Source organism: Oncorhynchus nerka, linkage group LG13 (assembly GCF_034236695.1).
Source record: "Oncorhynchus nerka isolate Pitt River linkage group LG13, Oner_Uvic_2.0, whole genome shotgun sequence".
In the NCBI taxonomy this organism is placed as follows: Eukaryota; Metazoa; Chordata; class Actinopteri; order Salmoniformes; family Salmonidae; genus Oncorhynchus; species Oncorhynchus nerka.
In genome coordinates this window covers 73,290,553-73,318,451 of record NC_088408.1, presented here as the reverse complement: position 1 = coordinate 73,318,451, position 27,899 = coordinate 73,290,553, and the positions used below count along the sequence as shown (strand labels likewise).

Sequence of the window (27,899 nt, the reverse complement as noted above, 5' to 3'; positions counted from 1 at the left end):
ATTTAAAAAATTGTGCCATTTCATATTTTTAGGTGTCTACAATTAATATTGAGCATACATTGAAAACGGGTGAACATATTCACATCACAAATAGTCAACAATATGCCATATTTTTATTCAGACACTAGGAAACTCAAGTGCAGCATAGTCAAAATAAAATCTTAACATAAATACAATTTCAATATGGCCGATAGTTATATCACGTCAAAATGCCTTCAATATATTTTGTCTTACTTGGGGCCTCATCAGACTTGGTATAAGTTTGCTTTTATAGTTAAAATAAACATGTGAGCAATCTCTGAAGTTACACTAATACTTATTGCTAGTATAAAGCACCATAGTCTGCACAACTAAAAATGAATTCAAAAGGCACAGGATCTCTCTCAGATTGCACATTATTCTCTCCTGAATCCATCTCTCCATTGTCCCCACAAGACAACTCTGTCCTGACAATCCCTCTTGGCATGAAGCTCTTCATGTTTTTACTTGGAGACCACCAGCATGGGACATTATACACTCAGTGTACAAAACATTAGGAACACCTTCCTAATATGGAGTTGTACCCCCTTATTGCCCTCTGAATAGCTTCAATGGACTGCAGGGTGTCAAGCATTCACAGGGATTTTGCCCATGTTGACTCCAGTGCTTCCCACAGTTGTAAAGTTGGCTGGATGTTCTTTGGGGCAGTGGACCATTCTTGATACACACAGGAAACTGTTGAGCATGGTAAAACCCAGCAGCGTTGCAGTTCTTGACACACTCAAACTGATGCGCCTGACACTAACTACCCTACCCCGTTCAAAAGGCAAATAAATATTTTGTCTTGCCAATTCACCCTCTGAATGACACACATACACAATCCATGTCTCAATTATCTAAAGGTTTAAAATCCTTCTTTAACATGTCTCCTCCCTTTCATCTACACTGATTGAAGTGGATTTAACAGGTGACATCAATAAGGGATCATAGCTTTCACCTGGATTCACCTGGTCAGTCTATGTCATGAAAGTGCAGGTGTTCCTAATATTTTGTGCATTCAGTGTAGGTCCCTGGTTATGGATGCTTCAGTGCCTCCTGAGCCTGCTCTGCGTGCAAATAACAAATCACTTCCTCTGGTCGCCTCTTTTCTCCAGAGAAGATGCTAAACCTGGATAGGTACAATGAGAGAAATTAAGAATTTAGGTTACACCATGCAAAAAAAACTTTAAAAAAAACTAGCCATGACAATACTACTACTAAAATACATCAATAAAATACATTGGTTACACTTCAGATTATTCATGAAGAGTGAGTGAGAACATTGAGTTCTCAGAGTGACGACGAAAGCAGAATGAGAGCATGCATGAGGAAAAGTGCGAAACAAAAGGTTGGGGAGGTGCATAAGCTTTGCCCTGTCAGAGGGTAACATAGTCACTCCACTTTATTCAACAAATGAAGAGCTGTCAACCGTGAATATCCATGCTATGAAAAAATCCTAACTCAGACAACATGCATATGTGGATTTGTACATGTAATAGTGAGTTGCTGGATTAGTATATTGGCAAAAGAGGTGACCATTTTTAATGATTGTGGCATCTTCTATGATGAGCTGGTTCAAGGTCTACACATGATCAGCCAATAAGAATACTCCCGCATCATGCACACATGATCACAAGGAAGTATTGCATTTGAGATGACAGGCGTGGAGGGGCTTTGGCACAGTGACGGTGCTTGGCTCACCAACAATGACATCACAAAAAGAGATGAAATAAATGTAAAAGTTCATACACAGGACATAAGTCGTCTGATCGGCTGTAACGTTGGATCATCTGCAATCAGCCCTGCTGCTACCATCGGCATTACTGCAGTGAATATCCTGTCCAAAGAAGTACAGATGAAGAGACATAAGCGGGAAAAAAGTAGTCCGAGTTTTGGTGCAAAGTGACTTCTTTGCAGCACCCAGGTTGGCAAAGGAGGCAAGCCACAATCTAGACGAAGTAAGCTACTTAAATAATTAATAATAAACTATTTATTTATGGAGTGGTCATTTTTCGTCTCTTCACAATTATTTGTAATTGACCTTAAAGAAATGATTATGGTAGTTGAAAAAAGTCACAGAATGGTGCAGAAACCTTATCCGTTCAACCTGGTCCTTCTACAAATATAACATTCCCAAACAAGCATTGTGGAAATTACTTTGTCATTATTTTTTTTAGTGCTCACGCATACATGTTGGTCAGTGACATACATATATAAAGTTAGGTTTCCATCCAATTGGCGACAGATTGTCATGCGAATATTCTAAAATCCGCATAAAAACCATTTTCCCACCAGACATGTATTTCCATCAAATTTACTTGTTGGTGATAAAAGTATTTACGTGACGATGTAGTGCACATAAATACATTTTGCGTTTAAATTCCCATGTACCGAATAAAAAATAAAAGTTGAATGGGTTTCCATCGCATTTTCAACTGTACTGATGGAGTCTCAAACAAATATGTGTTATTTAGCAAGTCTGTGTATACTCTGGTATTGGCACGTGCGCTCTAGCCAACAGCTCGCAGATAGTGCTCGTATTTCCTACATGAGGAGATTATCATGGACAAAAGAACAAGATTTGACAAAAGGCAGCCAAGCATCGATGATCATGTCACCAGAGTAAGACCCTCAATATTTATTGTAAAGGAGCATCAAGCTCATCACCTTGCACTTTCACTACCCTGTGAAGTTCATAATAATTTAATAACTCATCTGTATCCTAATAAACGGACTGCTCATAGTGGGAGGACCACACGTCATCGCTTGACTCCAAGTTTACTTTGATATGATAGTTATTATACCAATATTGGCGCATAAAAGCGTTTCCACCGACATTTCTCCCATAATACATTTTACCGACACAAAAAGATCCCACCTTGTCTATTGTATTTTGTTTTGTCGAGATTTTGGAAGTTTACCGACTATTTGTGACCATCAGGCCTGTCATAAACATTTTTTTATCCAACATGTACTTCACTTGCATTAAAAAGGTTGGATCAAAACCTGGTTAATAGCTAGGTTTCCACCCAATTAGAAATATTTTTATGTGAATATTCTAGAGTCCGCATAAAGATAATATGCACATTTTCCCAACAGTGGTGTTTCAACCAAACTAACTTGAGGATAAAAATAAGTGTGTATTTTCATGTACCGAATACAAATGTAAAGTTCAATATGTTTCCATCGCAATTTTCAACTCTACCGATAGTTTTGTCATAAAAACTGTTGTGTTAAACTGAAAATGTTCCTACTCTGGTCTTGGCACGTGCATTCTAGCCAACAGCTCACAGATATAGTGCAGGTAGGCTTGTCTACATGATGAGATTATTATGGATAAGAGCAAGAATATTCTTATGAACCGTTTTTCTGGGTGATTTGTGTGGTTTTATTTGTGCTTACCATGACTGTGTTTGTGTATTCTAATGTGTGTGTATATATTTACACAATATATACAAAAGTATTTTGACACTAGAGGTCGACCATTCTGATTTTTCAACGCAGATAGCGATACCGATTATTGGAGGACAAAAAGGCCGATTTTTAAAAATGTATTTGTAATAATAACAATTACAATAATAAGTGAACACCTATTTCTACTTAATATAATACATCAATAAAAATCCATTTAGCCTCAAATAATGAAACATGTTACCCATGCAGAGCAAGGAGAACAACTACTCCAAGTCTCAGAGCGAGTGGCGTTTGAAACACTATTAGCGCGCACCCCACTAACAAGCTAACCATTTCACATCGGTTACACCAGCCTAATTTCGGGAGATGATAGGCTTGAAGTCATAAACAGCCCAATGCTTGAAGCATTGCGAAGAGCTGCTGGCAAAACGCACGAAGGTGCTGTTTGAATGAATGCTTACGAGCCGGCTGCTGCCTATCATCGCTCAGTCAGACTGCTCTATCAAATATCAAATCATAGACTTAATTATAACATAATAACACACAGAAATACGAGCCTTTGGTCATTAACCTCTCTGAACCACCCATCCCGGATCCAGTATAATTGTCATCATAAAAATAGTGCCCCCTAGCTTCAAGAGGTTTTAATATGGTCGAATCCAGAAACTATAATTTCGAAAACAAAACGTTTATTATTATCGCAAATAGCCACCCTGACACTGCGTGCAATGAATGCAAGAGAAGTGACACAATTTCACCTGGTTAATATTGCCTGTTAAACCTGGATTTATTTGAGCTAAATATGCAGGTTTAAAAAATATATACTTCTGTGTTTTGATTTTAAGAAAGGCATTGATGTTATGGTTAGGTACACGTTGGAGCAACGACAGTCCTTTTTCCCGCGAATGCGCACCGCATCGATTATATGCAACGCAGGACATGCTAGATAAACTAGTAATATCATCAACCATGTGTAGTTAACTAGTGATTATGATTGATTGTTTTTTATAAGATAAGTTTAATGCTAGCTAGCAACTTACCTTGGCTTCTTACTGCATTCGCGTAACAGGTAAACTCCTCGTGGAGTGCAATGAGAGGCAGGTGGTTAGAGCTTTGGACTAACGTTAGTTAACTGTAAGGTTGTAAGATTGAATCCCCGAGCTGACAAGGTAAAAATCTGTCGTTTTGTCCCTGAACAAGGCAGTTAACACACTGTTCCTAGGTCATTGAAAATAAGAATGTGTTCTTAACTGACTTGCCTAGTTAAAAAAAAGAAAAATCGGCCAAATCGGTGTCCAAAAATACCGATTTCCAATTGTTATGAAAACTTGAAATCGGCCCTAATTAATCGGCCATTACAATTAATCGGTCGACCTCTAGTTGACACCCCTTCAAATTAGTGAATTCGTGTAAAATCGAGCACGCAGCCATGCAATCTCCATAGACAAACGTTGGCAGTTGAATGGCCCATACTAAAGAGCTCAGTGACTTTCAACGAGAAACCATCATAGGATGCCACCTTTCCAACAGTCAGTTCGTCAAATTTCTGCTAGAGCGGCCCGTCAACTGTAAGTGTTGTTATTGTGAAGTGGAAATATCTCAGAGCAACAAAGGCTCAGCCGCAAAGTGGTTAAACCACACAAGTGAAGCCCGTAGCATGAGAAAATAATCTGTCCTCGGTTGCAACACTCACTACAGAGTTCCAAACTGCCTCTGGAAGCAACATTAGCAAAATAACTGAGTCGGGAGCTTCCTGAAATGGGTTTCCAAGGCCGAGCAGCCGGGACACAAGTCTAAGAACACCATGCGCAATGCCAAGTGTCGGCTGGAATGGTGTAAAGCTTGACACCATTGAACTATGGAGCAGTGGAAACGCATTCTCAGGAGTGATGAATCACGGTTCACGATGAGAGGAGAACACTACCTGCCCCAATGCATAATGCCAACTGTACATTTTTGTGCTTTTGGTCATGTAGTGCGTATAGTTTGTGTTTAATGTGTATTTTATATTGTATTATACAGGGTACATTTGGAAAATAGACCTAGGTCTCAATATGTCTTCCCTGTCAAAATAAAGGTTAAAAAAAATACAAAAAAAATGGTCAAAAACGGTAGTCAAGCATCAATCATGTCACCAGAATAAGAACCTCGATATTTACTGGAAAGGAGCATCAAGACCACCTTGCACTTTCAACACCCTGTGAAGTTAATCTTAATTTATTTAATCTGTATCCTAATAAACTGCCTGGTTTCTCGAGTCGTAATGGGAGGACCATAAAGGCATTTCCAACGCCATTTCTTGCATAATATATTTTACAGACACAAAAAGATCCCACCATTTCGAAAGAAACAAATTATTTGTCTACATTACCATTATTTATTATGACCGAAAAGTCATGTTTCAATCACAGCTGTCATGATGACTTTACTTGCATAAAAACTAGATGGAAACGTGGTTAGTGACAACCTTGTTTGAAAATGTCAGAGATTGTGGGAATGATAGGCTGTGCACCTATATGTGTGTGGCCTGAGCACATACCATCAAGAGAGATGGAGTGGGGTGGCTGAGGAGTTTTGGCGTAGGTCTAGTGGGCCTCCGTACTTACAGACGTTTGATCCCTGAGTCAGGCTGTTCAGTGGCTGCAGGCTGTGACTGAAGTGATGGATCCAAGTTGATGCCGTATATCTCATTCTCCAACTCCTCACTGAGGCAGGGAGAAGGGATTCATTTAAAGAATGTGGACTTGTATTATGAACAAATGCAAAAAATGAAAAGGATAGTGGGATGCAACATCATTAGTAAATATACAGTTGAAGTCAGAAGTTTACATACACCTTACATTTAAACTCAGTTTTTTACAATTCCTGACATTTAATTCTTGTAAAGATTCCCTGTCTTAGGTCAGTTAGGATCACCACTTTATTTTAAGAATGTGAAATGTCAGAATAATAGTAGAGAGAATGATTTATTTCAGTTTTTATTTCTTTCATCACATTCCCAGTGGGTCAGAAGTTTACATACACTCAATTAGTATTTGGTAGCATTGCCTTTAAATTGTTTAACTTGGGTGAAATGTTTCGGGTAGCCTTCCACACGCTTCCCACAATAAGTTGGGTGAGTTTTGGCCCATTCCTCCTGACAGAGCTGGTGTAACTGAGTCAGGTTTGTAGGCCTCCTTGCTCGCAAACGCTTTTTCAGTTCTGCCCACAAATTTTCTATGGGATTGAGGTCAGGGCTTTGTGATGGCCACTCCAATACCTTGACTTTGTTGTTCTTAAGCCATTTTGCCACAACTTTGGAAGTATGCCGGCGGTCATTGTCCCCCTTTTTCTTCCAAACATAACGATGGTCATTATGGCCAAACATTTCCATTTTTGTTTCATCAGACCAGAGAACATTTCTCCAAAAAGCACGATCTTTGTCCCCATGTGCAGTTGCAAACCAGAGTCTGGCTTTTTTTAATGGTGGTTTTGGAGCAGTGGCTTCTTCCTTGCTGAGCGGCCTTTCAGGTTATGTCGATATAGGACTTGTTTTACTGTGGATATAGATACTTTTGTACCTATTTTCTCCAGCATCTTCACAAGGTCATTTGCTGTTGTTCTGGGACTGATTTGCACTTTTCGCACCAAAGTACGTTAATCTCTAGGAGACAGAACGTGGCTCCTTCCTGAGCGGTATGATGGCTGTGTGGTCCCATGGTGTTTACACTTGCGAACTATTGTCTGTACAGATGAACGTGGTACCTTCAGGCATTTGGAAATTGCTCCCATGGATGAACCAGACTTGTGGAAGTCTACAATTTTTTTTCTGAGATCTTGGCTGATTTCTTTTGATTTTCCCATGATGTCAAGCAAAGAGGCACTGAGTTTGAAGGTTGGCCTTGAAATACATCCACAGGTACACCTCCAATTGAGTCATATGATGTCAATTAGCCTATCAGAAGCTTCTAAAGCCATGACATCATTTTCTGTAATTTTCCAAGCTGTTTAAAGGCACAGTCAACTTAGTGTATGTAAACTTCTGACCCACTGGAATTGTGATACAGTGAATTATAAGTGAAATAGTCTGTAAACAATTGTTGAAAAAATGACTTGTGTCATGCACAAAGTAGATGTCCTAACCGACTTGCAAAACTATAGTTTGTTAACAAGAAATTTATGGAGTGGTTGAAACTGTACATGTGCACTGAACAAAAATATAAATGCGACATGTAAAGTGTTGTTACCATGTTTCATGAGCTGAAATAAAAGGTCCCAGAAATGTTCCATATGCACAATAAGCTTTTTTCTCTCAAATTTTGTGCACAAATTTGTTTACATTCCGGTTAGTGAGCATTTATCCTTTGCCAAGATAATCCATCCACCTGACAGGTGTGGCATATCAAGAAGCTGATTAAACAGAATAACCATTACACAGGTGCACCACTGCACCTTGTGCTGGGGACAATAAAAGGCCACTTTAAATTGTGCAGTTTTGTCACATAACACAATGCCACAGATTTGTCAAGTTCAGGGATTGTGCAATTGGCATGCTGACTTTAGGAATGTTGCCAGATAATTCAATGTTAATTTCTCTACCATAAGCCAACTCCAACGTCATTTTAAAGAATTTGGCAGTACGTCCAACCAGCCTCACAACCGCAGATCACATGTATGGTATCGTGTTGGCGAGCAGATTGCCGATGTCAAAGTTGTGAACAGAGTGCTCCATGGTGGCGGGGGGGTTATGGTTTGGGCAGGCATAAACGTTGGACAATGAACACAATTGCATTTAATCGATTGGCAATTTCAATCAACAGAGATACCGTGACGAGATACTGGGGCCCATTGTCGTACCATTCATCTACTGCCATCACCTCATGTTTCAGCATGACAGTGCATGGCCCCATGTTGCAAGGACTTGTACACAATTGCTGGAAGCTGAAAATGATCCAGTTCTTCCATGGCCTGCATACTCAGACTGTCACCCGTTGAGCGTGTTTGGGATGCTCTGGATCGACGTGTACGACAGCATGTTCCAGGTCCGGCCAATATCCAGCAACTTCGCACAGCCATTGAAGAGGAGTGGGACAACAGTCCACAATCAACAGCCTGCTCAAATCAATGCAAAGGAGATCACACTGCATGAGGCAAATGGCAGTCGCACCAGATAGTGACTGGTTTTCTGATCCACGCCCCTACCTTTTTTTTAAGGTATCTGTATTCCCAGTCATGTGAAATCCATAGATCAGGGTCTAATTAATTGATTTCAATTGACTGATTTCCTTATATGAACCGTAACTCAGTAAAATCTTTGAAATGATTGCATGTTGCGCTTATATTTTTGTTCAGTACAGTAATAACATAAGATTCAGTTGAAGGGGTATTAAAAAGTGATGATAAATCCCTAGTCCCTCAACTCCAGGTAATTATTTTTTTAAATGTTTTTTCACACAGCAGATGTCATATCTATCATGTAACCTTTTGTAATAGATGAGCTCCTCTCTCAGCATGAACACTTGAGCTTTGAGTTCGTTCCTCTCCTTCAGGACGTCCCGTAGCTCCTCGAGGGTGAAGTGGGGCCTGTCGGACTCCTTCTGGTCCAGGACATCAGCTTCCTCCTCCTGGTCCTTGTCACACAGCGAGAGGACAGGAGGGCTCTCTTCTGACTCAAAGCACTGTGCCAGGAATTCATGGTCACTTCTGCATTCTGCCCAAAAAGAATTGTGTACGATGGAGGCTGCTGATGCTAGTACCAAGGACTGGATTTGGGAAATAGCACAGTCACTTACAGTGCTATGACAGGCTTTGTGAGCAGTGGCAATGATACTCAATGGCTAATCTGCAAGGTTGACTGACCCTCCTTGGGTGGATGTCATGTTATTGTGTTCTTGTCAATAGGGAATTTAAAACCCTGTAATTTGGGTATAATCTTAACTCTATAAGGTGAAGCGTACAGATATGTAATGGTGTCTTAAAGAGAAATGGAATGGACTTGATCAGGTAGGGGGTTGTAGCTGTGGTTACCTTGGCCGATACTGGTGTAAGCACTGTCATCACAGACTTTGAGGGGGATGGTTCCTCCTCGGCTGACCTCTTCATGTTCAGCTCCCACTCTTTGCGCTCCTCCTTCAGCCTTGCCACCTCCCGACGCAGGGCCCCGAGCTCCTGCTGGCGCGCCTGGGACATAGCCTCCAGCTCAGCCTTCTGTTGGATCGCTGCCTTGCCCTGAGCCTCTACCACACTGATCCTGTGTCGCAGGTCCAGGTTGATCTTCATCAGACGGTGCTGCTGCAGCTGAAGCTATAAGGGGAGGAAGGAGTCCGTTTAATCCTACCCATTTATCTGTAATGAACTGATGGAAACAGTGTCCAGATTTTTGGTGGAAGTTGTTGTCCTCCTCAGGCAAGACAAGACATATATGTGCTGAAGCATTAGGCTACAGACAGTAGGAAGCATAGGAGGGATTGTTGTGTAGTTCAGGGAGTGTGGAATGCTACTAGATGAAAAGAGACAAGCCTCACCGCCTCCAGGTCCTCGTTCTTGAGTTTCAGCTCATGGTCCTTATCCCGGATCTCATCCCTCTGTTTGTCTACCACCTCCTTTAGCTTCTTCATCACCTGACACTCTCTCTCTGACACACCTGTCCAAGATATACACACATACAGCCCACACAGGCATTAACACAAACATACACTACCGTTCAGAAGTTTGGGGTCACTTTGAAATGTCCTTGCTTTTGAAAGAAAAGCACATTTTTGTCCAATAAAATAACATCAAATTGATCAGAAATACAGTGTACACATGGTTAATGAAATTTTGAAAATACTATTGAATGAAAATGTGAAAATACCATTGTAGCTGGAAACTGCTGAATTTTAATAGAATACCTACATGGGGTACAGAGGCCCATTATCAGCAACCATCACTTCTGTGTTCCAATGGCACGTTGTGTTAGCTAATCCAAGTTTATCATTTAAAAAAAAAACTTTTGCAGTTATGTTAGCACAGCTGAAAACTGTTGTTCTAATTAAAGAAGCAATAAAACTGGCCTTCTTTAGACTAGTTGAGCATCAGCATTTGTGGGTTCGATTACAGGCTCAAAATGGCAAGAAACAAATAACTTTCTTCTGAAACTCATCAGTCTGTTCCTGTTCTGAGAAATGAAGGCTATTCCATGCGAGAAATTGCCAAGAAACTGAAGATCTTGTACAGCGCTGGGTACTACTCCCTTCACAGAACATAGAAAACAGGCTGTAACTAGAATAGAATGAGGATTGGGAGGCCCCGGTGCACAACTGAGCAAGGGGACAAGTACATTAGTGTCTAGTTTGAGAAAGAGACGCCTCAAGTTCTCAACTGGCAGCTTCATTAAATAGTACCAGCAAAACAGGTCTCAACAATGAAGAGGTGACTCCGGGATGCTGACCTTCTAGGCAGAGTTCCTCTGTCCAGTGTCTGTTCTTTTGCCCATCTTAATCTTTTATTTTTATTGACCAGTCTGAGAAATTGATTTTTCTTTGCCACTCTGTCTAGAAGGCCAGCATCCCAGGGTTGCTTCTTCACTATTGATTGTCACGTCTGCTCCTCCCCTCCGACGTCGCTAGAGTACTAAATCAAATCAAATGTATTTGTCACATACACATGGTTAGCAGATATTAATGCGAGTGTAGCGAAATGCCTGTTCTTCTCGTTCCGACAATTCAGTAATAACCAACGAGTAATCTGACCTAACAATTCCAAAACTACTACCTTATACACACAAGTGTAAAGGGATAAAGAATATGTACATAAAGATATATGAATGAGTGATGGTACAGAACGGCATAGGCAAGATGCAGTAGATGGTATCGAGTACAGTATATACATATGAGATGAGTAATGTAGGGTATGTAAACAAAGTGGCATAGTTTAAAGTGGCTAGTGATACATGTATTACATAAAGATGCAGTAGATGATATAGAGTACAGTATATACATATACATGAGTAATGTAGGGTATGTAAACATTATATTAAGTAGCATTGTTTAAAGTGGCTTGTGACATATTTTACATCAATTTCCATCAATTCCCATTATTAAAGTGGCTGGAGTTCTGATGGCCTTGAGATAGAAGCCTCTTTTCAGTCTCTCGGTCCCTCCTTTGATGCACCTGTACTGACCTCGCCTTCTGGATGATAGCGGGGTGAACAGGCAGTGGCTCGGGTGGTTGTTGTCCTTGATGATCTTTCTGGCCTTCCTGTGACATCGGTGGTGTAGGTGTCCTGGAGGGCAGGTAGTTTGCCCCCGGTGATGCGTTGTGCAGACCTCACTACCCTCTGGAGAGCCTTACGGTTGTGGGCGGAGCAGTTGCCGTACTAGGCGGTGATACAGACCCACAGGATGCTCTCAATTGTGCATCTGTAGAAGTTTGCGAGTGCTTTTGGTGACAAGCCGAATTTCTTCAGCCTCCTGAGGTTGAAGAGGCGCTGCTGCGCCTTCTTCACAACGCTGTCTGTGTAGGTGGATCAATTCAGTTTGTCTGTGATATGTACGCCGAGGAACTTAAAACTTACTACCCTCTCCACTACTGTCCCATCGATGTGGATAGGGGGTTGCTCCCTCTGCTGTTTCCTGAAGTCCATAATCATCTCCTTAGTTTTGTTGACGTTGAGTGTGAGGTTATTTTCCTGACACCACACTCCGAGGGCCCTCACCTCCTCCCTGTAGGCCGTCTCGTCGTTGTTGGTAATCAAGCCTACCACTGTAGTGTCGTCCGCAAACTTGATGATTGAGTTGGAGGTGTGCGTGGCCACGCAGTCGTGGGTGAACAGGGAGTACAGGAGAGGGCTCAGAACGCACCCTTGTGGGGCCCCAGTGTTGAGGATCAGCGGGGTGGAGATGTTGTTACCTACCCTCACCACCTGGGGGCAGCCCGGCGGGGTCGAGACCCAGGGTCTCGAGCTTGGAGGGTACTATGGTGTTAAATGCTGAGCTGTAGTCGATGAACAGCATTCTCACGTAGGTATTCCTCTTGTCCAGATGGATTAGGGCAGTGTGCAGTGTGGTTGAGATTGCATCGTCTGTGGACCCATTTGGGCGGTAAGCAAATTGGAGTGGGTCTAGAGTGTCAGGTAGGGTGGAGGTGATATGGTCCTTGACTAGTCTCTCAAAGCACTTCATGATGACGGAAGTGAGTGCTACGGGGCGGTAGTCGTTTAGCTCAGTTACCTTAGCTTTCTTGGGAACAGGGACAATGGTGGCCCTCTTGAAGCATGTGGGAACAGCAGACTGGGATAAGGATTGATTTAATATGTTCGTAAATACACCAGCCAGCTGGTCTGCGCCTGGTCTGCGGATGCTCTGAGGACGCGGCTGGGGATGCCGTCTGGGCCTGCAGCCTTGCGAGGGTTAACACGTTTAAATGTTTTACTCACGTCGGCTGCAGTGAAGGAGAGTCCGCATGTTTTGGTTGCGGTCCGTGTCAGTGGCACTGTATTGTCCTCAAAGCGGGCAAAAAAGTTAGTCTGCCTGGGAGCAAGACATCCTGGTCCGTGACGGGGCTGGTTTTCTTTTTGTAATCCGTGATTGACTGTAGACCCTGCCACATACCTCGTGTCTGAGCCGTTGAATTGCGACTCTACTTTGTCTCTATACTGACGCTTAGCTTGTTTGATTGCCTTGCGGAGGGAATAGCTACACTGTTTATATTCGGTCATGTTTCCGTACAGCACTTTGAGATATCAGCTGATGTACGAAGGGCTATATAAATACATTTGATTTGATTTGATTTCAGTTTCACGCGAATGCTGCCATCAATCCACGGTTTCTGGTTTGGGAATGTTTTAATCGTTGCTATGGGAACGACATCTTCAATGCACTTTCTAATGAACTCGCTCACCGAATAAGCGTACTCGTCAATGTTGTTGTTGGACACAGTGCGGAACATATCCAAGTCCATGTGATGGAAGCAGTCTTGGAGCGTGGAATCAGATTGGTCGGACCAGCGTTGAACAGACCTGAGCGCGGGAGCTTCTTGGTTTTAGCTTCTGTCTGTAGGCAGGGAGCAACAAAATGGAGTCGTGGTCAGCTTTTCCGAAAGGAGGGCGGGGCAGGGCCTTATATGCGTCGCGGAAGTTAGAATAGCAATGATCCAAGGTTTTACCAGCCCTGGTTGCGCAATCGATATGCTGATACAATTTAGGGAGTCTTGTTTATGATTAGCCTTGTTAAAATCCCCAGCTACAATGAATGCAGCCTCAGGATATGTGGTTTCCAGTTTGCAAAGAGTCAAATAAAGTTTGTTCAGAGCCATCGATGTGTCTGCTTGGGGGGGGAATATATACGGCTGTGATTATAATCGAAGAGAATTCCCTTGGTAGATAATGTGGTCGACATTTTATTGTGAGGAATTCTAAATCAGGTGAACAGAAGGACTTGAGTTCCTGTATGTTGTTGTGACCACACCACGTCTCGTTAACCATAAGGCATATGCCCCCGCCCCTCTTCTTACCAGAAAGATGTTTGTTTCTGTCGGCGCGATGCGTGAAGAAACCAGCTGGCTGCACCGATTCCGTTAGCGTCTCTCGAGTGAGCCATGTTTCCGTGAAGCAAAGAACGTTACAGTCTCTGATGTCCCTCTGGAATGCTACCCTTGCTCGGATTTCATCAACCTTGTTGTCAAGAGACTGGACATTGGCGAGAAGTATGTTAGGGAGTGGTACGCGATGTGCCCGTCTCCGGAGCCTGACCAGAAAACCGCTTTGTTTCCCTCTTTTACGACATCTTTGTTTTGGGTTGCCAGCTGGGATCCATTCCGTTGTCCTGGGTGAAAGGCAGAACACAGGATCCGCTTCGGGAAAGTCATATTCCTGGTCGTACTGATGGGGAGTTGACGTTGCTCTTATATTCAGTAGTTCTTCCCGACTGTGTGTAATGAAACCTAAGATTACCTGGGGTACCAATGTAAGAAATAACACGTAAAAAAAATAAAAACTGCATAGTTTCCTAGGAACGCGAAGCGAGGCGGCCATCTCTGTCGGAAGTAACTAACCCCTGGGATTCATCATTACGCACACCTGGCACTCATCACTACGCACACCTGCGATTCATTATGATTCAAACCTGGACTCCATTACCTATATAATTTCCTCCTCTTTATATGTCACTCTCCCAGGTTCACTCACCAGTTGGTATTGTTCTTGCGTTTTGGTCTCCTGCCCAACATCCCGGAGGAATATCAGGATCTAAGGGAGGTATTCTCCAAGACCTTCACCACCTGTCTCCTTCCTCATCACCCCTGGGACTATGCCATTGACCTGTTTTCCGGTGATACACCTCCGCGCAGACGCATCTACCCTCTCTCAGAGGCTGAGACCCAGGCCATGGAGGACTACATTCAAGAGGCGCTCCAACAGGGTTTCATCCGCAGGTCCACATCCCCTGCATCAGCTGGTTTCTTCTTCGTGGCCAAGAAAGAGGGTGGATTACGTCCTTGTATCGATTACCGTGGACTCAATGACATCACCACAAAGTATCGTTACCCTCTTCCTCGGGTGCGGTCAGCCATCGAGCAGCTCCGCGTGGCCCTGTTCTTCACCAAACTGGACCTGTGGAGTGCCTACAATCTCATTCGCATCCGGGAGGGGATGAGTGGAAGACTGCGTTCAGCACAATGTCTGGTCACTACAATTACTTGGTTATGCCCTTTGGCTTAGCCAATGCTCCGTCAGTGTTCCAGGAATTTGTCAATGAGGTGTTCAGGGACATGCTCGAACGTCAGGTGTTTGTACATCGATGACATCCTGATCTTCTTGAACAACCTGGAGGATCACATCACTTACGTTCGAGCAGTCCTGGAATGCCTCTTGGCTAACCACCTGTTCGTCAAGGCAGAGAAGTACCAATTCCACCAGAGGGCTGTCTCCTTCTTGGGCTACCAAATCAGCCTGCAGGGAGTGAGGATGGAGGACAAGAAGGTAGATGTGGTAAGGTCATGGCCAGTCCCAACCACTATCAAGGGGTTACAACGGATTTTGGGGTTTGCCAACTTTTACCGCTGCTTCATCAGGAACTTCAGTGTCGTCGCCGCCCCTCTCTCCTCAAGGGTGGGCCTCGTAGGTTGGTTTGGTCTCCAGCAGCCGACAAGGCCTTTTGTCTCCTCAAGGGGCGTTTCACCTTCACCCCCTTGCTAAAACACCCAGATCCCACGCTACCTTTTGTGGTTGAGGTAGATGCATCGGACGTGGGTGTGGGGGCAGTTTTGTCACAAAGACAGGGGGACCCACTAAAATTGTATCCTTGTGCTTCCTAATCCAAGAAACTGTCCCCCGCAGAGAGGAAATACGACGTCGGCGATCGGGAGCTCATGGCGGTGAAGTTGGCATTAGAGGAGTGGAGACACTGGCTGGAGGGTGCCAAGGAACCATTCGTCATCCTCACCAACCATCGGAACCTTGAGTACATGCGCACAAACCAGGCGGGCCCTCTTCTTCACCAGATTCGACTTCACGCTGACCTATCGCCCAGGTTAAGAACATCAAGGCCGATGCCCTGTACCGTATCTACGATTCGGGAGAGACTCCTGGCCAGAAGGCACCCATAATCCCCTCCTCCAGAGTCGTGGGTCCAGTGGTTTGGGATGTAGATGTGGACATCCGCCAGGCTCTAGAGAGTGAGCCCGCATCCCGGAATTGTCCTCCCGCACGCATCTACGTTCCCACAGGGATAAGGGATTGGCTGCTGACCTGGGTACACGCATCTACGTTCCCACAGGGATAAGGGATCGTCTGCTGACCTGGGCACACGCATCTACGTTCCCACAGGGATAAGGGATCGGCTGCTGACCTGGGCACACGCATCTACGTTCCCACAGGGATAAGGGATTGGCTGCTGACCTGGGCACACACATCTGTCATCGCTGGACATCCAAATAGTTTTGCACCATCCATTCCATCACTGAGAAATACTGGTGGCCCACCTTGGTGCAGGATGTTAGGCGGTATTTCAACTCCTGTTCCGAGTGTGCTCAAACTAAGTCCCCCCGGAATGCTTCAACAGAGAAGCTCCTTCCACTTCCCGTGCCTCTGCAACCTTGGTCCCATCTATCCATTGACTTTGTTACTAATCTTCCCCTTCTGATGGTTTCACCACTATTCTGGTGGTAGTGGATAGATTCTCCAAGTCATGTAATTTAATATTTCTTCCCGGTCTTCCCACTGCTCTCCAGGTCGCTGAGGTACACGCATCTTCCAGAGGCACCTGGTAGCATGTAGGTCAAATGACACTCCAATGTATAAATCAGTCCCACTTATGGTGCATCACCTGACCAAGTCTTCCTACTGGATTTAGATGCAGCTGGAAATTCAGGTGTTCATGCCACTGACATGGTGATCAGAGACCCTGTGTTACCACCAATGCTATACTTTCTGTAGTGTATGTTCTCCGGCTCTGTCTGTTACACACCAATAACACATCACCTCATATCTTCTGCACTCAAAACATATACCTTGTTATGAGGCATTTGAGTTTAATTGTAGGAGTGCACAATTAAATCACCCTAAATGACATTGACTTGTCAAGTTGCTAATCACTATGGCTACTGTCCTGAATATCATAAGTGGTCCTCTGTGGATCAGTAGAGCCACTATCCGAGTGGCTACTCCTGGCTAACATCTCTGTCCCAAAGCAAGAAACAGTTAGCCTGGAGCTAGCCTCGAGCTAGGCCCATCTCTCGGCTAGCCGAAGAGGTCCTTCGGCCAATTCTTGGGCTACAATACCTATTTTGCCAATTGGCCTGGACCCTTTTACTGCTGACACGGAGCCCGCCGATCCATCACAACTGGTATACAGACGAATCAACAAGCGAACATGTTACGATGTCGCCGAAGAACCATCTACTTGCCCCGGCCCACTAGCTTTTCTGCACGATGTGTCTGCTCGCCTAGCGTAGTAGTGACTACCAAACGCCACCCTGACTCACCTATTGCTGCTCTTTTGACCCTATGATTACTCAGCTACACAGCTGACGCCCCCTGGACTGTTTCAATAACACAGTACCTCATTTTGTTTACCTGTCGGCCCCAGCCTCAAACTCAGGTCCTGTATGTACCTAACTAACCCGCTCTGCCCATTCATCGACATTTACCCGTTGTTGTCTTAGCTCTCCTGATCAACCTGTGTTTGCTTTTTTTTTTTTGCCTCTCTCTAATGCCAATATGCCTTGTCTACTGCTGTCTTGGCTAGATCTTACGGTTTTATTTCACTGTAGAGCCCTCAGGCCCACTCAAAATGCCTTAGATAGCTCTTTTGTCCCACCCCACACACATGCGGAGACCTCACCTGGCTTAACTGGTGCCTCCAGAGATAAAACTGCTCTCATCGTCACTCAACGCCAAGGTTTACCTCCACTGTACTCACATCCTACCATACCCTTGTCTGTACAATATGCCCTGAATCTATTCAACCATGCCCAGAAATCTGCTCCTTTTATTCTCTGTCCCCAACGCACTAGACGACCAGTTCTTAAAGCCTTTAGCCGTACCCTTTTCCCCACTCCTCTTCTGTTCCTCTGGTGATGTAGAGGTTAACCCAGGCCCTGTAGCCCACAGTTCCACTCCTATTCCCCAGGCGCTATCTTTTGTTGACTTCTGTAACCGTAAAATAATTGGTTTCGTGCATGTTACCATCAGAAGCCTCCTCCCTAAGTTTGATTTATTCACTGCTTTAGCACACTCTGCCAACCCTGATGTCCTAGCCGTGTCTGAATCCTAGCTTAGGAAGGCCACCAAAAATCTGAAATTTCCATCCCCTACATCATTTTCCACCAAGTTAGAACTGCCAAAGGGGGTGGAGTTTCAATCTACTGCAGAGATAGCCTGAAGAGTTTTGTCATGCTATCCAGGTCTGTGCCCAAACAGTTCGAGCTTCTACTTTTAAAAATCCACCTTTCCAGAAATAAGTCTCTCACTGTTGTCTCCTGTTATAGACCCCCCTCAGCCCCCAGCTGTGCCCTGGACACCATATGTGAATTAATTGCCACCCATTTATCTTCAGAATGTGTACTGTTAGGTGACCTAAACTATGATATGCTTAACACCCCGGCCATCCTACAATCTAAGCTAGATGCCCTCAATCTCACACAAGTTATCAAGGAACCTACCAGATACAATCCTAAATGTGTAAACACGGGCAACCTCATAGATATCATCCTGATCAACTTGCCCTCTAAATACACCTCTCCGGTCTTTATTGCCTGTGTCCGTAATGGGTCCACGGTCAAACGACCACCCCTCATTACTGTCAAACGCTCTCTAAAACACTTCAGCGAGCAGGCCTTTCTAAATCAACCTGGCTCGGGTATCCTGGAAGGATTTTGACCTCATTCCGTCTGTAGAGGATGCCTGGTTATTCTTTAAAAGTGCTTCTTCACCATCTTAAATAAGCATGCCCCATTGAAACAATGTAAAACTAAGAACAAATATAGCCCTTGATTCACTCCACACTTGACTGCCCATGACCAGCACAAAAACATCCTGTGGCATACTGCATTAGCATCGAATAGCCCCCGCGATATGCAACTTTTCAGGGGAGTTAGGAACCAATGTACACAAGCTGTTAGGAAAGCAAAGGCTAGCTTTTTCAAACAGAAATTTGCATCCTGTAGCACAAACTCCAAATGGTTCTGGGACACTGTAAAGTCCATGGAGAATAAGAGCACCTCCTCCCAGCTGCCCACTGCACTGAGGCTAGGAAACACTGTCACCACCGATAAATCTATGATAATCAAGAATTTCAATAATCATTTTTCTACGGCTGGCCATGCTTTCCACCTGGCTACCCCTACCCCGGTCAACAGCTCTGCACCCCCCACAGCAACTTGCCCAAGTCTCCCCATTTCTCCTTCACCCAAATCCAGATAGCTGATGTTCTGAAAGAACTGGGCAAGACAATCTAGTTCCTCTCTTTCTAAAATGATCTGCCACAATTGTTGCAACCCCTATTACTAGCATGTTCAACCTCTGTTTCGTATCGTCTGAGATCCCTAAAGATTGGAAAGCGGCCGCGGTCATCCCCCTCTTCAAAGGGGAAGACACTCTAGATCCAAACTGTTACAGACCTATATCCATCCTGCCCTGCCTTTCTAAAGTCTTAGAATGCCAAATTAACAAAACAGATCACCGACCATTTCGAATCCCACCGTACCTTCTCCACTATGCAATCTGGTTCCCGAGCTGGTCATGCGTTCACCTCAGCCACGCTCAAGGTTCTAAACGACATCATAACCGCCATAGATAAAAGACAGTACTGTGCACCCGTCTTCATCGACTTGGCCAATGCTTTCGACTCTTGTCAATCAACGCAATCTTATAGGCAGACTCAATAGCCTTAGTTTATCTAATGACTGCCTCACCTGGTTCACCAACTACTTCTCAGAGTTCAGTGTGTCAAATTGGAGGGCCTGTTATCTGGACCTCTGGCAGTCTCTATGGGGGTGCCACAAGGTTCAATTCTCAGGCCTACTCTTTTCTCTGTATACATCAATGATGTCGCTCTTTCTGCTGGTGATTCTCTGATCCACCACTACGCAGACGACACCATTCTGTATACTTCTCGCCCTTCTTTGGACATTGTGGACATTCCAGACGAGCTTCAATGCCATACAACACTCCTTCCATGGCCTCCAACTGCTCTTAAATGCAAGTAAAACTAAATGCATGCTCTTCAACCGATCGCTGCTCGCACTACTCTGGGCGGATCGGACTTTGAATATGTGGACAACTACAAATACCTAGGTGTCTGGTTAGACTGTAAACTCTCCTTCCAGACTCACATTATGCATTTTCAATCCAAAACTAAATCTAGAACCGGCTTCCTATTTCACAACAAACCATCCTTCACTCATGCTGCCAAACATACCCTGGTAAAACTGACTATCCTGCCAATCCTTGACTTCGGCGATGTCATCTACAAAATAGCCTCCAACACTACTCAGCAAATTGGATGTAGTCTATCACAGTGGCATCTGTTTTGTCACCACAGCCCCATATACTACCCACCACTGCCCCATATACTACCCACCACTGCGACCTGTATGCTCTCGTTGGCTGGCCCTTGTTTCATATTCATTGCCAAACCCACTGGCTCCAGGTCATCTATAAGTCTTTGCTAGGTAAAGCCCTGCCTTTTGTCAGCTCACTGGTCACCATAGCAGCACCCACCCGTAGCACTCGCTCCAGCAGGTATATCTCACTGGTCATCCCCAAAGCCAACTCCTCCTTTGGCCGCCTTTCCTTCCAGTTCTCTGCTGCCAATGACTGGAACGAATTGCAAAAATCACTGAAGCTGGAGACTTACATCTCCCTCACTAACTATCATTAGTGGTCAGAGCAGCTTACCGATCATTGCACCTGTACACAGCCCATCTGTAAATAGCCCACCCAATTACCTCATCCCCATATTGTTATTTATTTTTTTGCTCCTTTGCACCCCAGTATCTCAACTTGCACATTCATCTCCTGCACATCTATCACTCCAGTGTTTAATTGCTAAATTGTAATTATTTTGCTACTATGGCCTATTTATTGCCTTACCTCCTTAATCTTACTACATTTGCACACACTGTATATAGATTTTTCTATTGTGTTATTGACTGTACATTTGTTTATTCCATGTGTAACTCTGTGTTGTTGTTTGTGTCGCACTGATTTGCTTTATCTTGGCCAGGTCGCAATTGTAAATGAGAACCTGGTTACATAAAGGTGAAAAAATAAAAAAAATTAAATGGATGATTGACAAAATGAATACATACCATGAGAAATGTGACATATCATACTAAATTCTGCCCCTGACAAGGCAGTTAACCTACTGTTCCCCGGGCACCTAAGACGTGGATGTCGATTAAGGCAGCCCCCAGCACCTCTCTGATTCAGAGGGTTAAATGCGGAAGACACATTTCAGTTGAATGCATTTTTTAAATTTTTATTTTATTTTACCAGGCAAGTCAGTTAAGAACAAATTCTTATTTTCAATGACGGCCTAGGAACAGTGGGTTAACTGCCTGTTCAGGGGCAGAACGACAGATTTGTACCTTGTCAGCTCGGGGGTTTGAACTCGCAACCTTCCGGTTACTAGTCCAACACTCTAACCACTAGGCTACCCTGCCGCCCCATTCAGTTGTACAGCTGACTAGGAGTCTCAGATTTACTTAAAGAATAATACGAAATGCTCTGAGACCACGTTGCTGCTAAATACCACTCTGTGCTGCACATACCCTCCTGTCTCTGCAGGTCCTCAGTCAGAGGTGAGTCTTTTTGGGAGAGGCTCTTCTGAAGGCTCTTAATCTCCACCTGCAGTTGTGTGATCTGAGACAGCAGGTCTTGGGCCTCCCCTCTCCACACGTCTTCCACCAGCTCCAACTCCTGGGGGATGCATCAACCGCACGCAAACACATACACAGTTGAAGTTGGTAGTTTACATACATTTACATTACATTTAAGTCATTTAGCAGACGCTCTTATCCAGAGCGACTTACAAATTGGTGCGTTCACCTTAAGACATCCAGTGGAACAACCACTTTACAATAGTGCATCTAAATCTTTTAAGGGGGGGGGGGGGGGGGGGGGAGAAGGATTACTTTATCCTATCCTAGGTATTCCTGAAAGAGGTGGGGTTACAGGTGTCTCCGGAAGGTGGTGATTGACTCCGCTGTCCTGGCGTCGTGAGGGAGTTTGTTCCACCATTGGGGGGCCAGAGCAGCGAACAGTTAGCCAAATACATTTAAACTCAGTTATTCACAATTCCTGACATTTAATCCTAGTAAACATTCCCTGTCTTAGTTAGGATCACTACTTTATTTTAAGAATGTGAAATGTCAGAATAATAGTAGAGTGTGATTTATTTCAGATTTTATTTATTTCATCACATTCCCAGTGGGTCAGAGGTTTACATACACCTTAGCCAAATACATTTAAACTCAGTTATTCACAATTCCTGACATTTAATCCTAGTAAAAATTCCCTGTCTTAGTTAGGATCACTACTTTATTTTAAGAATGTGAAATGTCAGAATAATAGTAGAGTGTGATTTATTTCAGATTTTATTTATTTCATCACATTCCCAGTGGGTCAGAGGTTTACATACACTCAATTAGTATTTGGTAGCATTGCCTTTAAAATGTTTAACTTGGGTCAACGTGTCGGGTAGCCTACCACAAGCTTCCCACAATAAGTTGGGTGAATTTTGGTCCATTCCTCCTGACAGAGCTGGTGTACCTGGGGTCATTGTCCACCAAGCTTTAACTTCCTGACTGATGTCTTGAGATGTTGCTTAAATATATCCACATCATTTTCCATCATGATGCCATCTAGTTTGTGAAGTGCACCAGTCCCTCCTGCAGCAAAGAACCCCCACAACATGATGCTGCCACCCCCGTGCTTCACGGTTGGGATGGTGTTCTTCGGCTTGCAAGCCTCCCCCTTTTTCCTCCAAACATAACGATGGTCATTATGGCCAAACATTTCCATTTTTGTTTCATCAGACCAGAGAACATTTCTCCAAAAAGTACGATCTTTGTCCCCATGTGCAGTTGCAAACGAGTCTGGCTTTTTAATGGCAGTTTTGGTGTAGTGGCTTCTTCCTTGCTGAGCGGCCTTTCAGGTTATGTCGATTATAGGACTCGTTTTACTGTGGATATAGATACTTTTGTAACGGTTCCCTCCAGCATCTTCACAGGCTCCTTTGCTGTTGTTCTGGGATTGATTTGCACTTTTCGCACCTAAGTGCGTTCGTCTCTAGGAGACAGAACGCGTCTCCTTCCTGAGCGGTCCCATGGTGTTTATACTTACGTACTATTGTTTGTACAGATGAACGTGGTACCTTCAGGCATTTGGAAATTGCTCCCAAGGATGAACCAGACATATGGAGGTCTACAATTATTTTCTGAGGTCTTGGCTGATTTCTTTTGATTTTCCCATGATGTCAAGCAAAGAGGCACTGAGTTTGAAGGTAGGCCTTGAAATACATCCACAGGTACACCTCCAATTGACTCAAATGATATCAATTAGCCTAACAGAAACTTCTAAATCCATGACGTAATTTTCTGGAATTTTCCAAGCTGTTTAAAAGGCATAGTCAACTTAGTGTATGTAAACTTCTGACCCACTGGAATTGTGATACAGTGAATTATAAGTGAAATAATCTGTCTGTAAACAATTGTTGGAAAAATGACTTGTGTCATGCACAAAGTAGATGTCCTAACCGACTTGCCAAAACTATAGTTTGTTAACAAGAAATTTGTGGAGTGGTTGAAAAACGAGTTTTAATGACTCCAAGCTAAGTGTATGTAAACTTCTGACTTCAACTGTACATACATACACAAAGGTATAGCATCTTTAACTTTTTCATTCTGCATAATCGCACATAACACAAAGGTGTCATTGATTAAAAGCCAAGCTAAAAAGACTGGTTGAAAAAGATGGTGGACAAATAAAGAGGTCTTACTCAGGCCGTTTACCATTGAAAAAATTGTTAAACAGTTGTGGTCAACTTAAGTGGTGGCTCTCCCATAGACGCCAATGCGATAGCAGCTGGGTCTGGTCTACTTGTAAATAAACCAGACAAATCCAGGAGTCTCTTCGTGCAAGGAAACGATGCATCACCAAACAAGAGCATGGATTTCCAACAATTCATGGCCAGGCTAAATCAAATGGTGGACTACAACATGGTGGCTTATATGAATGAAAGGCTGATGACACAAGTAGCTCAACTATTCCAACAGCAGCAGCTACAACAGAGTGCTTCAACGCCTGCACTGGAACGAGCCATGGGCGTTAATCCAGCAAGACAGAATGAGCTATCCGGAAATTGTATGGAAGTTATCTTAGCATTCTCATATATGTTACATGAAATAGGTGTGAATATCATGCATAAACTTAATTTCATGTTTTTTCTTTGTCATGGCTCAGGAAGTCTGCACAACGCCTGTGTACTGGGTCTCCTGGTCAGTCAGCTGAGATTAAGGTGCATAGATGAAGAGTGGAGCAGATTTTGAAGGTGAGTAGTCTCATAAAGACATAGATGGACTGACTGTAACATAATTCTACATCTTACAATTTTCTCAAGGATTTTGATGCATATAACCATTGCTAATACACCACTCTCCTTCCGCCTCTCCTTCCAGTTCTCGGCTGCCAATGACTGGAACGAACTACAAATATCTCTGAAACTGGAAACACTTATCTTCCTCACTAGCTTTAAGCACCAGCTGTCAGAGCAGCTCACAGATTACTGCACCTGTACATAGCCCATCTATAATTTAGCCCAAACAACTACCTCTTTCCCTACTGTATTTATTTTATTTATTTTGCTCCTATGCACCCTATTATTTTTATTTCTACTTTGCATTCTTCCACTGCAAATCTACCATTCCAGTGTTTTACTTGCTATCTTGTATTTACTTTGCCACCATGGCCTTTTTTTTGCCTTTACCTCCCTTATCTCACCTTATTTGCTCACATCATATATAGACTTGTTTCTACTGTATTATTGACTGTATGTTTGTTTTACTCCATGTGTAACTCTGTGTTGTTGTATGTGTCAAACTGCTTTGCTTTATCTTGGCCATGTCGCAATTGTAAATGAGAACTTGTTCTCAACTTGCCTACCTGGTTAATTAAAGGTGAAAAAAAATGAAAAAAATGAAAAAAATAAATAAAAACTCTGACTCCTCAGATGCAAGTTGAGACTGGTTCCACAGCTTTTAGTGAGTGCTTCTTCAGCTTTTTGCTGTTGTTGAGATTCCAGGGTTCAAGACTGTTTCTTTATTGAGTAGAATAACTTATTGTCTTCTGTCGGTCAAAAGAACTCTCTGCTAAAGAGAAGCAGCGATTTGCGGGGTCAGCTGAAGACATGTCTGATGTGGAGACAGACCCAGATCTTTTCAAACTTCTCCACCCTGACACTCCCCTGAGTTTGAGGACCTGATTGCATCAGCAGACCGGAGAAGGGCCAAGCGTGCTTATGGGGACAAAAAATCTCCATCAGAATGAAAACCGGAGCAACAGTCCACGTCCACCGCAGCCCTACCCAAAACATCTGAATGTACAATAAACCGTAATCAACTGCAAATCAAATTCTATTTGCCACATGCGCTGAATACAACAGGTATTGCATCATCACCTTACAGTGAAATGCTTACTTACAAATCCTTAACTAACAATGCTTTAAATATGATTTTAGGGCCTTCCTCTGACACTGCCTGGTATAGAGGTCCTGGATGGCAGGAAGCTTGGCCCCAGTGATGTACTGGTCCGTACATACTACCCTCTGTAGTGCACCTCGGCCCCTCAGGAGGCTGAAAATATTTGTCTCTGGCCCTCAGTTCTACAGCTGCACCGTTGAGAGCATTTTGACTGGCTGCATCACTGCTTGACAGGCAACTGCAAGGCACCCGACCACAAGGCGCCACAAAGGGTGGCGAGTATGGCCCAGTACTTTACTGGAGCCGAGCTCCCTGCCATCCAGGACCTCTATACCAGGCGGTGTTAGAGGAAAGCCCCAAAATAATTCTGACTGCAGCCACCCAAGCCATAGACTGTACTCTCTGCTACTGCACATAAAGTGGTACCAGTGCACCAAGACTAGAACCAACAGGACCCTGAACAGCTTCTAGCCCCAAGCCTTAAGTCTACTAAACAAGGCTGCTAAATAGCTCATCAAATGGCTACGCGGACTACCTGCAACTCTCTTGTTCTGACTCCATGCGCACACACACACACACACACACACACACTACAGATGCCCACACACACTTAACACGCACACACATGCATACTGACGCCACTCACACGCACAAGCTTTCAATTACCACATATACTGCTGCTGTTAATCTATCCATTTGCCTTGTCACGTCACCCCTACTACATGTACATACTAGCTACCTCAATTACCTCGTACCCCTGCACATCGACTTGATACTGGTACTCCCTATATATAGCCATGTTATTTTTACTCATTATTGTTATTCGTGTCACTATTTCTTTTTTTAACTCTGCATTTTTGGTAAAGGACCAGTAAGCATTTAACTGTTAGTCTACACCAGTTGTTTACGAAGTATGTGACAAATCAAACTTATTTTATTTGACCAGACTTTAAGAACTCTTCACACCTGCTTCTCAAAACTTTTTGCAACAACTCACCGTTACATAAACACACACGGAACATTACCCCCTTATCTTTTACACCTGCATTGTTTGCTGTTTGGGGTTTTAGGCTGGGTTTCTGTACAGCACTTTGAGATATCAGCTGATGTACGAAGGGCTATATAAATAAATTTGATTTGATTTGATCTTTTCTTCCCTTTATATCGTTTATGGTGATACATGTATTGATAGTGTATTAGTTTTTTATAAATGTGTATTGCAGTGTTAGTGCTTGCAATTTATTCGGTGTATATTTTCTTTTTTCCTTTTGTCTTATGTTGTACACTTTATGTATGGAGTCTGACAAGAGGGTGGGGGGTGTAACAACCTACAGTTAGTTCCCTTACCCAACTGTCCGTGGAGAAAACATATTTTGAGTGTTCAGATTAAACACCTACATTCTCCCGACTGGCATGGAAGTGGTTAGTCTTTAGAGTAGTAAGGATAATTAAGAGTCTGAAACCAGGGTATTTGGTGCAGTGTGGCTCCAGCATGTGTAAAACATTTCTTACGTAACTTTTGTCAACATGCTCTTGCGCAATGTGACACCGAGTGTCAGAGCAGAGGAATGTCATGAAAAGCCCATACTTGGTGTAGTAGGCTACTCTTCGTGTTGCACACTTGAGCTAAATATTTCGGTAAACACACCTTTTGATGTAGCTGCTCTTTCTTCAATCTGTCATTCCGTTCCATTCGCAACCTGTCCAGCTCACGCCGTAGCTCCTCCGTCTCTGGGTTGATATTGTTTCGGGTGACCAGCACCTCTAGAACTTCCAGAACCCGGACCACTTTGGGCATCAGCCGCAGTGAAGCCTCGCATCCAAACTGATCGATAATGCGTTCAAACTCCTGTCCCACAACCGCGGCAATGTCATAAACGTCCATAACGGTTAACTCCGTAGCGTTTTTGTCCAGGGGTGTTCCGAAGTCTTCCATGTCTGTTTCTCCCCTCCGAAATCAACAAGGACAGTTATCTGACAGTTATTATTGTGTAACGTTTGTAGTACGATCTAGGCCTACTTCGTATAGCTATTCTTTCCGATATTTGTACAACTCTTTGAATGTAGGCCTAATTCTCAACTTCCAGATTCCCCAGAGTGCAATCCAATACCTATCACGAACTATGAACGTTCTGTGTAGCCCACTGCGCATGTCAAGTTATTCTTGGTTCTCCTGCTGAAGTGTACTTGTGTGACTGGCACTTTCAGGTCATTAAGTTTTTCTTCTTTCTATCCTCTCTGAATTAATCGTTCTTGTGCAATGTTAATATGAAAGTGAATAAAGACTTAACAAAAATATAAACGCAACATGC

The 27,899-nt window shown here is 43.6% G+C and overlaps 1 protein-coding gene across 4 annotated transcripts; it reads right to left on the bottom strand.

Moving 5' to 3' along the window:
* Positions 1–94: 94 nt before the first annotated feature.
* On the bottom strand, positions 95–27,743 carry LOC115140078 (RILP-like protein 1). Of its 4 annotated transcripts, XM_029678144.2 has the most exons (8): positions 27,236–27,742; positions 21,661–21,808; positions 9,936–10,054; positions 9,439–9,714; positions 8,893–9,173; positions 6,039–6,137; positions 1,768–1,855; positions 1,058–1,147 (listed from the first exon to the last, which is right to left on the bottom strand). In XM_029678144.2, exons 1-8 carry the CDS (start codon positions 27,521–27,523, stop codon positions 1,142–1,144), a joined length of 1,305 nt encoding a protein of 434 aa, XP_029534004.2. In that variant the 5' UTR covers positions 27,524–27,742; the 3' UTR covers positions 1,058–1,141. The 4 variants fall into 4 exon arrangements, with proteins under 4 accessions (XP_029534005.2, XP_064882731.1, XP_029534004.2 ...); XM_029678145.2 differs by lacking the exon at positions 1,768–1,855 and having other exon boundaries at positions 95–1,147; XM_065026659.1 differs by lacking the exon at positions 1,768–1,855 and having other exon boundaries at positions 95–1,147; positions 8,893–9,089.
* Between the last annotated feature and the right edge of the window lie 156 nt (positions 27,744–27,899).